This window comes from Fusarium falciforme, chromosome 5 (genome assembly GCF_026873545.1).
Source record: "Fusarium falciforme chromosome 5, complete sequence".
Taxonomy (NCBI): Eukaryota; Fungi; Ascomycota; class Sordariomycetes; order Hypocreales; family Nectriaceae; genus Fusarium; species Fusarium falciforme.
Genome location: NC_070548.1, coordinates 207,315 through 225,967, shown reverse-complemented (window position 1 = coordinate 225,967; position 18,653 = coordinate 207,315). Strand labels below are relative to the sequence as shown.

At 24.1% G+C, this 18,653-nt stretch overlaps 1 protein-coding gene across 1 annotated transcript; it reads right to left on the bottom strand.

Annotated features, from left to right (window-relative positions):
• Positions 1 to 16,455: 16,455 nt before the first annotated feature.
• On the bottom strand, positions 16,456 to 16,953 carry NCS54_00634400 (Hypothetical protein; the record flags this gene model as incomplete). Its single annotated transcript, XM_053151807.1, has 1 exon — positions 16,456 to 16,953. One exon carries the CDS (start codon positions 16,951 to 16,953, stop codon positions 16,456 to 16,458), a length of 498 nt encoding a protein of 165 aa, XP_053007782.1.
• Positions 16,954 to 18,653: the final 1,700 nt, after the last annotated feature.

Genomic DNA, 18,653 nt, shown 5'->3' with positions numbered 1-18,653 from the left:
AGACCCGATATATAATATAAGGTAAAAGACTATTAAGTATTCTATTAATAAAATATTATTAGTATTATATATATATAATACTATAAAGACTTGTATTAAGCTATTTAGAAATATATATAAATTTTTTATAAAGTAGAAAACTAATATAAGTAAGTTCGCTAAGAGGAATACAAAGGGCTAGAAGACTAATAGCTAATAATATAGTTAAAGAATAAAGAAGACCTAAGATAAGAATAAGCCTAATAATACTAAGACTAGCTATATAGCTAAGATAATATATATAACTATAAAGTATATAATAATAATACATATAAATATAATTATATTAATTATATATTATTAAAAAACTAATAAGGCTACTTATAAAAGGGCTATTAGTAAAAGAATAGCTTATAGTACTATAAAGGGCCTTATATATTATAAAAGGAGGTAATAATCTAAGATTTTTTCTAATACTAATATAAATTAAGGGAAAATAATTATATACTTTAAGAAATAATAGAGCTAAGTAAAATCTTTTTAAGCTAAGAATAATAAATAGGCTTAAGTTATTATAATGCTATAAGGTAAAGCGCTATATAATAATAAACCTTAAAGGAAAATAATTTAATTATAATTATAAAGTTATTAATAATAAGATTAATTACTTTAAAGTTCTTATTAAAAGGAAAAACTAAGGAATCTTATTTAATATTATATTTATAAAAGGCTATAAATTAGCGCTTAGGTATTTATAATTATATTAATTTAACTAATGATTTAATTAAAGAATTAGCTAGGTATTCTCTTATAATAATAACATACCTGGTATATTAAAAGAGAACTTAACATATAATATAAGATCTTAAACTTTTATTAAAAATATTAGAGAAATTAGAAAGAAGTAAATATAAAATACCTTTTTACTTATAGGATAAAATAAAAATACTATAATAATAAATAATAAAAGTAATAAATAAGTATATATATTATAAGATAATCCTATAAGTTTAAAAAGAAATATTAAATAAATTAAAAAGATATTAGAGGATTGTAAAAGTCCTTATCATAAAGGTCTTTTATAAATATAATTCTAGAAAAATAAGCTTATAAGGTATAAGCCTAGGACTCTACTACCCTGTAGTATAGCTTATGCGCTATCTTATAGTTTGCTTACCTAAGCTTTATATTCTTAGAAAGCACGATATTAAGGAGTTATAATAATTCCTCTTTTAGGTCCTATTACCCTTTTAGGAAGGGTCACGTGACTTCGGACTTAGGACTCTTATAGAGCCTGATAAAGCCGATAAAGCCGGGCCTTTCTATAGGGTATTTCCTATCCGGTTTTAAATATCCTAGTTTAAAACCCTATAGGTTTTAACATCTATTATGCTGTAACTCGGCTTCTAGTTATCCGTTATTAGCAAGGCTAATAGGGTTTTAAAGCCCGGAACTAGGGCTATCCGACGGTATAACTTCTATCCGAATCGGGCTAATAGATTCCGAGCAATTTGCTATATAAGCTATAAACGCTCTCTTAGAAATAGCTCCTTAGATCTTCAATCAATTCAAGCAATAAGACTACCTATTAGAAGCTGGCCTTCTTCTTTATAACCTTATCTATTATTTTCCCTACTTTTATTGCTCTAAAATACCTTATCTAGCTAATTAGCTTTTTATAAGGACTGATTGCTCTGCCTATTCTCCTCCTATTTTAGTTACCTACCCTATACTATTTTCAGACTTTATAGTCTCTATTTTTCAGTCTTTTACAATAGCTAAAAAGAAAAGTAATAAAAGATTACTAAGATATTATTAATAATATTAAATAGACTACTTATATTAAATTAATAGCTTATATACGTAAAAGAAAATATAAATTAATTAATAAAAACATTAATAATATAAATATAATTAAGGTTAAAAAATAAACTTAAAATATAGCTTATAAGTAAACTACTAGTAAAAGAGCAAATATAAATATAATCTTTATTAATAATAAACCCTAAGCTAAGTAAACTAATAATATAAGGATAGACCGTTAACCTAGTAGCTATATTATTACTACTAATATAAGTATAAATAAAAAAATAACTAAAACTATAGAAATCTATTAAAAAGGTAAAACTAATAAAGCAAAGGCTAATATAATATAAAAGAATAAAAAATTAACTAATTAGATAATTAATACTATTAGTCTCTTAATTATTTACTAAGATAAGGCTATTATTTAATTATAAGAGTTACCTTAAATACTTTTATAACTTAATAACCTAGAAGGCTAGGTTATTAAGGCTATAATAGATATTAGCTTTAAGAGAAATATTATTTCTTAAGAGTTAATAAAAGCTTATAGCTATATAATTATAATAATAAGAGCCTCTATAACTTTTTCTCCTAAGACTAGATTACTATACTTAGCTAAGCTAGTATTTAATTATATTTTAATAATATATAAACCTAATAAAGCATATATATATTACCCTCTGATAAGATCTTAATTCCCTTTATTCTTAATATACTATTTATCTACTTAGCACGCGTATTATTTAATTATTTAATTAGAAATAATTCTATATTTCTTTAGTACTAATTAGGTAAGATATAATATATATAATAAGTAAGTTAGCCACGCAACTAAGTTAGCTCAAAATCCCTTATCTAGTTTCTTCTCTATTTAATTAATTAATTCTTAATAACCTAATATATTATAATCTAATTATAAGGCTAAAATCCTTCTTACCTTTTAGGCCTATTAAAATTAATTAAAACTTAGTCTCTAATACGCTGCAAAGATCTATTAAGTTAATCGCAATACTCTTATTAATCGCTATAATAATTTATAAGCCCGAGCTAATATTATCCCTAAATCATATTAACTAACTAATCTAGAGCAATAAATCCTTATTTATTTTAATTTTAACCTAGATTTATAAAGATTTCCTCTATAGCTATATAATATTAAAGATATAATTAATTAATTACTTATTAATTATAATATATTTTTAATTAATATATATTAGGCTTTAAACTTTATTAAGTAATACTTAGAGCTTAAGATATATTTCTTTTGTAAATATAATTACTAAAGAGATAAATATAAAGATCTAGGTAGTATTTATAATTAATTTTAACTTATAATAAATATAATTATAAAATATAATATTTAATTAAATAATATTTATAATTTTAATAATATTAGCTTTTTTATAAATATAATTATAAGTAAAATACTTATTATTAACTTTAAAAATATATTTAAAGCTAAAATTAATATAGCCTAGAAACTATAAATAAATTATAATTATTTAAGTAACTAAATATAAAAAGCTAAATAATCTAAGTATTTATTATTAATATAAGCTAATATTACTTTATTAGTTAATACTAAGAAAATAACCTCTTAAGTAATTAAATTATTATACTAACTAAAATAATTTAATTAATAATAAGATTAATCTTAAATAACTAAAATACTTTAATTAATATATAATTAATTAATTAATTAATTCTTTTTATTTCTTAATTCTTAATAATTATAAAAATTCTTAATTTATTAACTTTAAGAAATATTATAGAAAAAAATATTTAATTTTATATATAAGCTTATTTTTTTTATTTATTTACTTATTTAATATTAAGTACTTTAAGTTATTTAAAAAGATTTATAATAAAGAAATAAAATATTTACTAAATATTTTATAATTTATATTTTAAAGATAAAATTCTTTTTAGCCTTTTATATTATATATAAAATTATTATAATAAAAAGAAATATTAAAAAAGCTTTTAAAGGAATTAATCTTATTCTTCTTAATTTAGAAATTATAATCTTAAAGCTTAATATATAGCTATAGACTCTAATGCCTATTAAGAAGGCAATTAAACCCTTTATCTCTTAGGTCTTAAAAACCCTAAAGATTATATTAAAGGATAGATTTTAGCTTAAATACCTTAAAAGATAAATTAAAATATACTATAATAATTCCTTAGAGTTAATTATATAAGATATAAAGTCTCTTTTAAAAGTAATATAAGGAAATATATATAAGATTATATTATTAAGTGCTAAGGTTAAAGACCCTTAAGAGGTAAATAAGATATTAAGTTAGCGCTAAAGAGTAAAAAAGACTAAATTATAAAAAAAAGAAGTAATAATAATAAAAAGAAAAATTAAGTTATTAATTAAATAAATATAAATAGATAAGTAATAATAAAATTATTAAGAAATAATAACTTAAGAAAGGTAATATAATTAATTATTTAGTGCTATAATATTTATAATAAGCCTAGCTATAATTTAAGGACTTATTAAATAATAATTAAAATATCTAGGGAGGAATATAATAAATAGTTTTAATTAATTATATAATTTATAATATTTCTATTATAGTTTTTATCTTAAGAGGGTAAGAAAAATAGCTAACTTATTTATATAGCTAACTTAGTTATTATATACATTAAGTAATTACCTTAGCTACTAATTTTATTAAGTAAATAGCTCTAACTTATAACTTAAATAATAATATATTATTAAAGTAAATATTAATTCTTTTTTTAAACCTAAGGTAAATTAATAATATATTTTAAAATTAAATAATATTATAATATTATTATAATAATTAAACCAAGAGTTAATAAAGAAGTAATTAATATAGTTAAAATAAAAATAATTAAATAATACTATATAGCCCTAGAGAATATAAATTATTGAATTAAGTAATCAGTATTAAAAAAGTATAATATATAAAAAGAAAAAAACCTATTTAATTAGAGTAAGCTAAAAGAAATTCTAATTAATACCCTTTATAAAAAGAAATTAAAATCTACCTAAGAGATATTATCTTATTAAATAGATTTGCCCTAAAAGGTAACTTAAAAAAAAAGGCTAAGAAATAAAAAGAAAGTAAAAAACAAATTATAAGAGGATTTAATATATTAAGATTAAATTACCTTTAAGTTCTTAGATATTAAGCGAGGAGCTTAGATTTATAAAAAATAACTTTAAGAATTAATTAATTAAGTAAATAATACCCTTATATAGAAAGAGTTAAATATATTTTTTAAGATTATTTATATTAAACAGGTAGCGCTTATATATGAATTCTTAGAATATAGGAAACTTAGCCTACTAGCTATATCGCTATAGGTTATTAGGGTAGTTAAGTATAAAGCCTAGTAGGCAAAAAGTAGATTTATTCCTAAGGGATATTAGAAAGAAGTTATTAAGCTCTTAAGAACCTAGATAGAAAGAGGGATCTTAGAAAAGGGTTATAGCCCTTATAAGCACTTATTCTTTCTTATTTAGAAAAAGGATAATTAGTTTTAATTAATTAATTTAGCTATATTAATAAATAAGTATATAATATAAAATAGTCTTATTTCTCTAGGCTATAATAAGTTCTTTATAGACTTTATTATATATAAGATATTATTACTCTTAGATTTCTTTTTAAGATATAATTAAATAAAACTAATAAAGGTTAACTAACATTTAATTAGTTTTATAATATTAATTAGGCTATTAAGAATATATATATTACTGCAAGGGATTATACACTCTATCGTCTAGTTTACTTAAAATATCCTCTAGATTTTAAGAGACTTAATCCCTAATGTATATTAATCTTTCTTTAATAATATTTATATAAAAAGGCCTATAATAGACTATAATAAAAAGAAAATAGCCCTAAGAATATATTACTCTATTTTAAAACATATAAATAACCTTAATAGAATATTAATAAATATTAAGCTATTTAGCTATATAGTTATAGGCTAGAAGTCTTAGGTTTATAAAAAAACAATAATAATTATTAATTACTTTTATAGGACTTATAGGAGGAAGCTAAAAAAGAAGAAAATTATAAAAATCTTAAAATAAAAAGATTACCTTAATATAAGAGAGGTAAAGTCTTTTCTTAATATTATAAGATATTATTATTAATAAATTAAATAGTTTATATAGATTATAAAGGCTTTAATAGACTTATTAAAAAAAGATATTATATTTATTTAGGGACTAAACTAAAAAGAAGCTATAGAGATATTAAAGAAAAGGGTTATAGCTTTACTTATCTTTATTACTCTTAATTACTTTAAAAAGGCTAAGGAAGTAATTCTAATAATTAATATAAGCCTTTTAGGCTTAGGATATATTTTAATATAAGCAATTAATTAATAAAATTAATCTAATTTAAATCTAAATTATAAAACCTAGTTAAAACTAAATATAATATAATAAAAACAAAGTATAAAGTAATCCTTTATGCCTTTTACCGCCTTAGGGGCATAATATATAGCATTCTTTTTATCCTTAAGACCAATTTATAAATATTAATCCACTAAATTAATAGCAAAGTAAATAATATATCTAGTGAGTTAGGGGAGAGGTACGCTAGACTATTTTCAGCCATTAGTCATTTTGCTTCTACATAGATAAAAGGTCAAGGGAAGATTTCGCCTTCACTATTATTATTTTCTTCGCAGGGGTCACGACGAGAGAGGGGAGCTTTTAGGCTTTTTTTCTTAAAATAATCTTTATTGCTATTAATTAATTAATTGCTCTTATTATTCTCTATGATATTTATCTCACCTCAAAGTATAGAAGATCTCTCCTAGGAATCTTATAGAAAGAGATTAAGAATTAATATTAGATAATTTAGTTATAGTTAGTATATTCTATTCCTCTAAGAAACTAGATCCCTTATCTTAAGATAAATTAGCTATTTTCTTTTTAACTTTATAGTTAGGTATATACTTAGAAAGAAAAACAATATAGCTAATAGATTATTATAAAAGTATATAAAACTATCTAATTAATTAGATATATAAGTTAAAGGGGATATTAAAGACTTTATTAACTTTTACCTTGATATAGTTTATATTAATAGGGAACTTGATATCCTAGATAGTATTTATTCTTAACAGTATAAAAATATAATTAAATACTTATATACCTTTAAGAAGCCTAAAAGATTAACTTATTTATAATAATATTAAGTTACAAAAAAGCGCTTTTTTTTTATTTAAGGATAATGCCTTTAAAAATAGCTAAAATAGGATTATAATATGCCTCTATTAATAATAAATAATTCTAAGATATAAAAAAAGCTAATTAAATTATATTATTTTAGTAATAGCTATAAGGGCAAGGAGGTAACTTATAACCTTATAAAGAGAAGATATTTCTAGAATAATATATAAAACTAGGTCTCTAAAGTAATATAGTATTACCTTACTTACTAAGTATATACCCCTTAGAGGCTATTAGAAGCTATTTAGTATATTTAATTATTTAATCTTATAATTAAGGTTTATTTTAAGTATTAATATATATTATTAGACTAATGGTTTAAGTACTTAGCAGAAATAAGATATAATATAATAAGATAAATAAAAGTAATTTCTTTAAAAAAGATTATAATTAAAGCACTAAGGCGCTTTATAATTAACCTTATATATTAATTTAATATAATTTCTATAGTAATTATAAATAATAGACCTAAATTTAAGAAGGAACTTTTATCTTTACTTAGGGAATTAAGAGCATTATATATTATTATATCCTTATATAACCTTAAAGCTAATAGGATTAATAAAAAAGATATTATTTTATTTCTATAGCCTTAAGGGAGCTAAAAAAAGGAAAGAAAGCTAAGATAATATAATAACTTAGACAGAGTATTATTTACTAATACAATAGCTATAAAAGTGCTATATAGATACTCTTCCTTTTATCTTATCTATAAATACAAGCTAATATACCCTCTAGAGGTTAATCTTCTTACTTAATAATTAATTAATTAGGATAAAATATTCATAGCTAAAGGTTTTATCCTTATAAGGGTTAAGATCCTTAAAAAGAAGAATATAGATATAAAAGTAATATAAGAAAAGATTAATATATTTAGGGCAAAGGCTATAAGAAGTAAAATAAAAAAAATATCTATAAGTTAAGAAAGTCCCTTTTAAAGGTAAAAGACTTAATACTAAGGTTTAATATACCTTAATTAAATAATATATCTATATATGTAAAGATAATATATATATAATATAGCCTATTTTATAACTTTAAGTATTATAATAAGGTAAATTACTATAAGCATAAAATATTTAATAATTATGAAATTATAAATTCTATCTATAATAATTACCTAAAGAAGCTTATAAAAAATAAAAATAGCTAATAAGAAAGGGAAGTAAATAACAAAGAGGTTCTTAAGAAGCTAAAAATAAAAAATAAAGCTCTTAATAATAGTAAAGAGGAAAAGAGTATATAAATAATAAGTAATAAAAAAGTAATAGCTAATTAAATAATTAATTAAACAAATAAAAGAGAGAAAAATAAGAAGAAAGATCTTAGTAAAAAGAGTAAAATATTATACCTAAGGAAAAAAACCCTAGTATATATAAAAGTATAGCTTCTTAGCTTAATTACTAAGTAAGCTATTTAGTATAAGAGCTTTTAAGAGATTAAAAAGGGAAAGAGAAGTAATATTAGAAACCTATAAGGATCTTTAAGTTTTTAGTAAGAGAAGAAAAAATAAAGAAAAAGGTTTTTAATATTATAATAAAACTATTACTATTTTTAATAAATTTAGATATTTATTTTATAATAAATATATAAATTATTTCATTAAATATTAGAGATACTACCGAAGATATTAATAATACTACCTAAGATAAGTAAGATATATTAAAAGATAGGTATAATACTTTTTATAATACTTTAAATATAATAGTTAAATTGCTTATTTTTTTAAAACACAGATTTAATATATAGCCTATATAAATTAATAAAAACTAGATAATAAGACTAAGAAGAAAATTAATAAGAAATAAAAAATAAGAATTTAATTAAAAATAATTATAGATATAAAGGTAGACCTTATTATTAATTAAATAAAAATAATAATACCTTATTATATATAAATCTATTACTTAATATTAGAAAAACTCTTAATTAAATCTTACTATTACCTAAAACCTATTTAAATTAGCGTTTTCTTTAAGAGCTAAACTATATATCTCTTAGAGAAGCTAATAATCCTATTTTTAATTACTATTTCTAAAAGGGTATAAATAAGAAATATAAAAATAAAATACTAGGTTTAATTAATTAATTTTACTCTTACTTAGTAAGTCTTTTAAGGTATTTTTTCTTTATAGAGGTTAATCTAGAGGACCCTTATTAATAGACTTTAGCTAATACCTTAGTATAAACTTTAATTTATAAGGCTTTTAATACTAAATATAATTAATATATTTTTTACTTATAAAGCCCTTAATTAAGATATAAAATAAAATAGGATAAAAGATATATTTTTTATTTTAGTTAATATTAATTAAGTAGGATTAGTAATAATATTAGGAAAAAATACGGCTATAAAACTTAAGAAGGGTAATACTAAGGGCTTTTAAATACTTTAAAGAAGTAATTAATTACTTAAAGAATTACTTATAAAAGTAAATAAAATTAATGGAGATATATATAATCTAAAGGAAATAACTTAGGATTAATAAAATAACCTCTTTTATAATTATATTAATAGTATTATAGTATTTAAAAATATTTAAAATAGCTTTTAGATATTTTTTATAAATATTATTAAAAGTAAGCTTAATATCTAATAAGAAACTATTTTAATTATAGGCAAAATAGGAATAAATCTAAACCTTAAGGCACTTATAGATATATTTAATTAATTAATTAAAGAAAGTTTTAAAAATAAAAAGAATATAAAAATAAGTCTTAGGGAGATTAATAGCCTAGGTATTTATAAGAGTTACCTTAAACCTATTATAATTATTTTGCTAAGAAGAAATACCTTTTTAGAAATTAATATAAGAAATCTAAGATTAGGTAATATCTTAGATATTAGGGAGGATATTTTACTACTTATTAGTAAGAATCTTAAGAGGAGTTTATAGTAATATAATAAATTAATTAATTAAAAAGTATAAAAGAGAGATATAAAAATAAAAAAAGAAAATAAGAAAATAAAAAGTATATAAAAGTTATATATATATAAAATAAAAATATATAAGAAGGGAAAAATAATATATTTAAGTAATCTCTATATAAGAGATTATAATTTATAATTATTTTTTCTATATTTCCGTTAAGATATAAAAGTATAAACCTATATTATTTATAATTACGTATATTAATTATATAATTAAAATATCAAAATTATTTATATTTATTTATAAAATATATATCTCTTCTCTTAATAAAAATTAAAGTTTTATTTAATAATATCTTTATTAATATAAATTAATAAATATACTTAAAATTAACCTCTTTATTTTGCTTAGCTAATAAATATAAAAAAATAATTAATATCTCTTTATTTAATTAGGTAAAGTATAATAGCGCTATAGCTATATATTATTATATTAATTATTAAAATAATAAACAGATTCTTTTAATAATAATAACTCTATATCATTAAGTATACTCTAAATTTCTAAAGATACTTTTATTTATATAATTATTTATTTTTTTACCATTATTAATTATATATAATTTATAAAAAACAGGAAAATAACTAGTTACTTAAATTACTTACTTTAGGAAAGTAAAAAGCTTCCTTAAGAAAAATAAGGTTATCTTACATATAATTAAAGAGTTATATAACTTAAAATAATTACCTTTTTTATAGCTATAAGAAAAATAAGACTATTAAGACCTAAATACCTTTAAATACCTTAATAAATTAAATAATAACCTTTTACTTAAATAGAAACTAAGAAAAAATAAGCTTATATAGTATTACTTTAATAACCTTACTTATAACATAATATAAGGGGAATATATATAATATCTCTAGCTTTTATATAAAGACATAGACAGTAATATAAAAATACTCCTTAATAACTTAATTTTATTAATATTATAAATACTTAGGAATAATCTTAAGAAGGTTATTAGAATTATGTATTTTAACATTAAGATTTAAGGGAAAATATTAAAATATAACTCTAATTAGAAATAATTAATACCTTTTTTCCCTAATAATTATAAAAGAATTTAAACTTTTTTTAATATAAGCTTTAAAGGGGCTTAAAAGTAATATAAGGCCTCTTATAAGAGAAAGTTCTTTATAAGCTTTTTTAAATTTATATATAGTAAATACTTTATTACTTTTATTTAAAATAATACTAAGAGTAATTTTTATTATTTTAATATTTTATTATATAATTAAAAATTCTAAGTAAAGAATATATTTCTTATTTAGCGGAAATATCTTACTATAGCTAACTAACCTTATTACTTTAATTTTTATTTTATTCCCTTAACCCTATAGAGAGGAAAGTAAGTATATAGCCTCCTTAGTGTATTTTACCTCTTTTAGACCCTTAGAGGGCTAATAAGAGTAATAACTAATATACTTATTATAAATTACCCTTTAATAACCTTAGATATTAATAAGAATTAAGAAGTATTATTAGAAGTATTTAATTTATTAATTTATAATAAGCTATTAGATTCTTAGATTAAGGGGAAAAAGCCTAGAGATATTAGGTATAATAATAATCTAAAAGGGATTTAAGGTAATATACTTAATAAGTAAGTATCTTAAATAAGTAAGTATCTTAATATTTTTAATCTTCTTTAAAGAAATTATACTAAAAATACTATAAACTATTTAATTAATTAAAACTACTTATTATATTTTTTCTTAGATATTTTAATTATTATTAAATAAGTCTTTATATTATAGCTAAGCTTATTATAAATACTATAATATTAAATATTTAATTATATTAACGTTTTTTAATTATTACTTTTTAATAATTTTATTATTACTTATATATTAATATTTATCTAATTAATTAATTTTTTTTATTATTATTACCTCTTTTTATTATAATTAATTCTTTTTACCTTTTAGTATTAACTAAATATTTTATTTCTCTCTTAAATGTTTTTATTCTTAATAATTAATAAGGTACTTTAATATATAATTACCTTTATTTCTTTCTTAAGAGACCTTAGGGCTTTAAGGATTAACTCTAGGGAGCTATTTTAATACCTTTTAATTTATTTTTTAAGGTATTTAAATTAAGATTTAGCCTTAAGTATAATCCTTAGGGTCCTTAAAACCTAAGAGATTAAGGGCTTAGTTCTTTTCTTAATAGGTATTAGAGTTTATAGCTATATATTAAGCTTTAAGATTATAATCTTTATATTAAGGGGAATAAAATTAGCTTTTTTAAAAGCCCCCTTAATATTTCTTTTTAATATAATAGCCTTATATATAATATAAAAGGCTAAAAAAAATTTAATTTTTAAAATATAAATTATAAAATATTTAATTAAATATTTTATTTCTTAATTATAAGTCTTTTTAAATAGCCTAAAATACTTAATATTAAGTAATTAAAATAAATAAAAGAAATATAATAATATATAAAATTAAATAATTTTCTTTTTGTTATAATATTTCTTAAATTTAATAAATTAATAGCTTTTATAATTATTAAAAATAAAAAAATAATAATAATTAATTAATTAATTAATTATATATTAATTAAAGTATTTAAATTACTTAAGATTAATTTTATTATTAATTTAATTATTTTAGGTTATTATAATAACTTAATTACCTAAAAAGTTACTTTTTTAGTATTAATTAGTAAAGTAATATTAGCTTATATTAATAATAAATAATTAAATTCCCTAGCCTTTTATATTAAATACTTAAATAATTATAATTTATTTTTAGTTTTTAAGCTATATTAATTTTAGCTTTAAGTATCTTTTTATACTTATAATAATTATTTTATTTATAATTATATCTATAAGAAAATTAATCTTATTAAAGTTATAAATATTATTTAATTAAATATTATATTTTCTAATTATATTTATTATAAGCTAAAATTAATTATAAATAATAATTAAATCTTTATATTTAATTTTTTAATAATTATATTTATAAAAGAAATATATCTTAAGGTCTAAGTATTATTTTATAAAGTTATAACCCTAATATATATTAATTAATAATATATAATAATTAATTAGTAATTAATTAGTTATTTCTTTAATATTATAAAGCTAAGGGGGGAATCCTCGTAAATCTAAGTTAAAAATAAAATAAATAATAATTTATTCCTTTAGATTAAATAGCTAATATAAGTTAGGGATACTATCGCATTAAGACTATATGCCTTATTATTAGTAGCTAAGAGTCTTCTAAGAGACTATATATATACTTATAGTATATTAGAGACTTAATCTTAGGTTATTTTAAAAGGCCTAAAGAGTAAGAAGTATTTTAGCTTTATAATTACTTTATAATATATTTAGTAATTATATATTAATTAATTAAATAGTAAAAATATAAGGTAAGGCATTTTTAAGATACTTACTTATCTAAGATACTTGCTTATTAAGTATATTATTTATTAAATTATAATTATAAATAAGCTTAGGGTTAAAGATAATTACTTCTAATATAATAACCTAGGTAATAAAAATACTATAAAATATTAGTTATGTTATATGGACTTAATTAATTATAGCCTAATTAGAGCCTTTACTATAATACCTAAGGATTAGCTTTCTATTAATTAGGGAGGATATATACTCATAGATATAAGGGATATTAGCTATATTAGTAATTAGCGATCTAATTATCTAATTTTAGCTCCTTAAGCTAACCTAGGAGATATAAGATCGCTTTCCTAAGGCCTAGGGCTATTTATAGTCTTAAATTCCAGGGTTACTTTCTTTAACTTACCTATATAGTTAATTAAATAAAATTAATTAAGGAATAAAGGTTAAAAATAACTTACTTATTTATTAAGGATAGAAAATTATTTTATCTAATATTAATAATCTAAACTAAAAGATAAAGCAATAAATAAGGAAATTGATTAATCTTAGACCTAAGTAAATCTAAAAGTAATTTAATAAGACTAATATTAAAAGAGGAAATTTATCTTTTACTTTAGCGCCTTTTAATAAAACCAATTAGCCTTAGACCCTAAGTAGCCCCCTTAAGAACCTATTCTTAGGAACTCTAAAGTAACTATAATCATTATTAAATAATAAGTCTAAGTATTAATAATCTTAAAGCCTTTTTTTCTTTAGAGGGTATAAATAACTTAACTAAGAAATAAAAGTTATTTAATATATCTAATTAAATAATAAATAATTATAGCTAAGGTAAGGTAAGAAATAGTAGCCTTATAGTATTAAAGAGAAACTTAATATCTATAAGACTAAGAATTTTATTTACTTAGATTATAAGAGTAATAAAGAATTAATATTAAAAAAAGGATAACTAAGTTAGCTATAAAGATTATATTATCTAACCTAGGGAAAAAGGACTAGCTTAGTGAGGTATATAGCTAACTAATATAGCAGCTATTGACTAGTAACTATATAATTTATATTCTTAATAGCCTAGTAAGACCCTTATAATAAAATAAGATCTTAGCTATTGCTACTTAGCTATAAATACCTGCTATAATAATAAAAAAGAGTTAAGATAAGAGAATAAAAAAATAATAATAAAATAAAGGTAAATAATTAAATAGTTTATAATACTAAGATATATATATAATATTAGAGGGAGGTATTAAGAAAGGATAGGGATAAGTAGTAATATATTTCAATAAGGCTTCTTAGGAGCTATAAGGGTAGGTATTAAAGACTTATAAGGAGCTATAAGTTAGGGGAGAGGTATACTAGGCTATTTTAAGCTATTAGTTATTTTGCGTATATATAGATCAAAGGTTAAGGGCATTTTCGCCTTTAATTATTATTATTTTCTTTAGAGGTTATAATAAAAGAGGGGAACTTCTAGGCTTTTTTTCTTAAGATAATCTTTAATATTATTAATTAATTAATTACTTTTATTATTCTCTATAATATTTATTTTACCTCGAAGTATAAAAGATCTCTCCTAGGAATCCTATAGAAAGAAATTAAGAATTAATATTAGATAATTTAGCTATAGTTAGTATATTCTATTCCTCTAAGAAAATACATAATAATACTAAAAGGTTTTAATAAGATAATATTAGTATTTATTAATTAAGAGAGATTACTATATGGCTTAAATGCTATAATATTATTCTTTTAAAATAGCTAATTTACTCGCCTAATATAAGCCTAATTAAGAACCTTTAGAATATTCTAAAGATGTAATTATATAGAATATTCCCTTATGTAAGGGATGTAAAGGATAACTATGCTAATAAAGTTAAATTCTAATAGTGCATTGAGATTATATAGAGCTCTATCCCATAGAGTATAATTTAGGAGCTTCTAGAGTTAGCCGAGTAATAACTATAGGCCATAGTTCGAGCACGAGGTTAGTATACCAAATATTAAAGACGAGAATTAGGGCATTATTTTAAAATATTATTTATTTAAATTAGACTTTATTTCAGCTAGGAATGTGCAAGTAAAGTTATATAGTTAAAATGCATGCATTGCGCGATAGGTAGGGTAGATATAGACTTTTAATAGGTTACTATATAATCTCTAGGACTAATTATTCTAAGGTTTAGTCTAGGGTAAGACTAATATTTTTATCGCTTAGTCCTAGGACCAATAAGGATAAAGTTCAGTCCCTTTAGTCCTTTGCTTAGTCAGATCGTTCTGCCAGGCTTCCCCGCCTGGCCTATATCATAGCCGAGACAAACTATGCACTAAAACATAAGTGCTGCACTAATAGTTAGGCATAGCGGCTTAATCCCTCCTTTTTAACATAATTAGCTAAGAGCTGCGGCAAATAATGCCTCTTTTTAATCTCTTGGTCACGTGATACAAACACGTGACTCCACGGCACACGCCTGAGCCCGAACTTAATAGTAATCCTCTTTATTCACTGCACTTCTACGCACCGTATTATATTATAATAATACTCTATTAGATACTTATAGGTGTGACCTAAGGTCATTTACTATATAACGAAATATACCTTAATTATATATGGGTTAATAACTTGTATCTCTTTTAGAATTAGCGGGGAATTTATTAATAGTACCTAAATCCTTAAGGGGCAGAGACTTTCCCGGACATACTACGAATAACTAAGCGAAATATAAAAGCATTGTAGTTTAATTTTAACCTAGAGGCGGCTAGAATATTGTGAACTACTGCGACTATTTGTAATTGCATGAATGAATGTAGGGAAGAGAATATTGAACATGATCACTTTGCGTTCCAATCCCTGTAAGCCCTTACCTATGGCAATGGCAGTAGATATAGCTCGGTATCAGGGCGGGCAGAGAGAGCATGTAAAACCAGAGTAAGCGAAGTATAGCATAATAAAAAGAGCGTGGTGTTGAAATCCATCCATCCAGAACCTCCAATATCTAGTCACTTGTGCCGCTGGGGCAACACCAAGTGCCTAGTCTACCCAACTCGCGGCGGTTACTTTATTCAGAATATCCTTTGGTGTGTCAGTCGCTGTTATGAATTGAATCGTCTGCGAGTTACATACCTCCTCACTCGCCGTCCTGGGTGTCGCCGTCCTGGGTCTCACCGTCCTGGGTGTCGCCGTCCTGGGTCTCGCTGTCCTGGGCCTCGCTGTCCTGGGCCTCGCTGCCTTCGGCATCTCCATCCTTCGTCTCGTCGTTTTCAGCCTTGTATCTAGGGTTGCCGTAGGGTGGCCTGGGGTGGTGGGTCTTGCGACAACCTCCCTTGACTGTTCTGGTGACAGTGACCTTCTTAGTGGACGTAACGGTGGTCGGGACCGTCTTCGTTTTGGTGGTGGTGACCTTCTTGGTGGACGTAACGGTGGTCGGGACCGTCGTCGTTTTGGTGGTGGTGACCTTCTTGGTGGACGTAATCGTTTTGGTGGTCGGGACGTATTTGGTAATCGTTGTGGTGGTCGGGACGTATTTGGTGGTGGTGATCGTTTTGGTAGGACATCCTACATCGGCAGGAAGAGCCAGAACCATTGTCATGGAAAGGAAGGACGTAACAAGAGCGACGCACTTCATCTTGCAGGATGAACTAAGAGGCCTAGATAAAAGATGGTTTGTGATTTAAAAGACTGGTGCGAATTAGATTGAGCCTGCGAGTTGAAGGAGGGCACAACTGCTCATAGACTGCTGAGGGCAACGCCTTATTTATACACAAGCTGGGGCTGCCTATCCCCTTGTAGTCTTTCCAGACTATTCTCCGACCATCACGAGTGACTAGATGCAAAGGTTAGGAAAAGTATCAAAGCACCTGTGTCACACTTGGTGTTAGGGTTACTTTAGCCGCCGAGGGTTAACTCTATTAGTTAGGCTTTACTCACGTAAAATCAATGATAATTTCGACAGAACGGAGCGAGCAGCCTGTGTCCCCTGTTTGCATGGAATTAGCCTCAGGAAATTGCTCAACTCAGTACCCACGCGACAAATCAGGCTGCCTGTAGAACAGTAGTAAGTTCAGCCATGAACTCGTATACTGGTTATGATGTCGTGTTGATGCAGGAGGGCGACCTTAGAGCAAACCTGTAGTCGCAACATGGCTTTTGGGCGCGACGTTCTTACGCGCAAAACGTATGCCACTCAAAACCTGCCGAACCCGCGCTCTGATATGGCACCGTGGCATGGAACGGGGCCGGCTGGGCCAATTGCGTAGTAGCGCAGGGGGGCTACAACGGAAAAGCTAAGGTTACTTTGCGATTCGCCACATTAACGTAGGAATCCCACTTCCTAACATTGAGTCGCTTCATCAGTCTCTCAACAGAAATAAGGTTTAAGCGCTTTGATGTATACTCCCTATCAGGTTACCAGTTCTCCGAGTACAACGACTGAGGCCTATCCCGGACAACGGTGCCCCCCACGGGCTTGCCGGACCAGTGCAACCAGATACGACCAACATCGCAACATCGCTCCATGGTCACTGCCACCACTCATCACCTCACGCTCAAAGTCTATCACCCTGAGGCTGTTTCCCTGCAATTATCTCAGAAGCGCTCTCCGCCGTCGGCTTTCGTGCATGCAACGAGTTATTCAGGATGTCGTCACTTGAGTCCCACGCCTGTTTCCCTATAATGGAAGAGAAAATACCGGGACTGAATGATGCTAGTTACCCGGAGATGATCAAATTCGACCCGGCCTAGATGCCTGCCGTATCTCCTGGAAAGACAAAAGCTAAAAACGGCCTTGGTTTGAGGATCATCACTCAAACATTCGTAGCATTGCTCCAGTGTCCATTCGGTCCGTTTCCAAAGGTCGCTGATGGGGATGATAACATACAGTCTTCGCTCTCCGAGAAAAGAGAAAACAGGCCTGATCCATTGCCATTTTTAGTTTCGATGCAAACCCTATCAAAGGCCTAAAAACGGCTTGCTTGACCGGCTGCAGCCACAACAGCCCCAACACCTATGCCTTGCGGCAGTGAGTCGTCGACGATTAGTTTTGTATGGGAAATTTTTTGGCGATTGCGTAGCAAGGGTCAGCCGGCGATTAAAATACTATCATAGATATAGCATACCGGATCTAATCTATAGGGCCACACGTGCGATAAGAAATTTAACTAGGGGATTTATTGCCTCGTTTGACCTAGAAAAATCGTAACTTTTGTATCGAAATTTGGTTACGTGGCCTCTGACCCAGTTGAAATTGTTCCGGATTGGGCATCGTTACCGTTACGCTCAGCGCGTCCTAAATCCCCGTCTCCTGAAACCCATGGCCGTTTTCGGCAG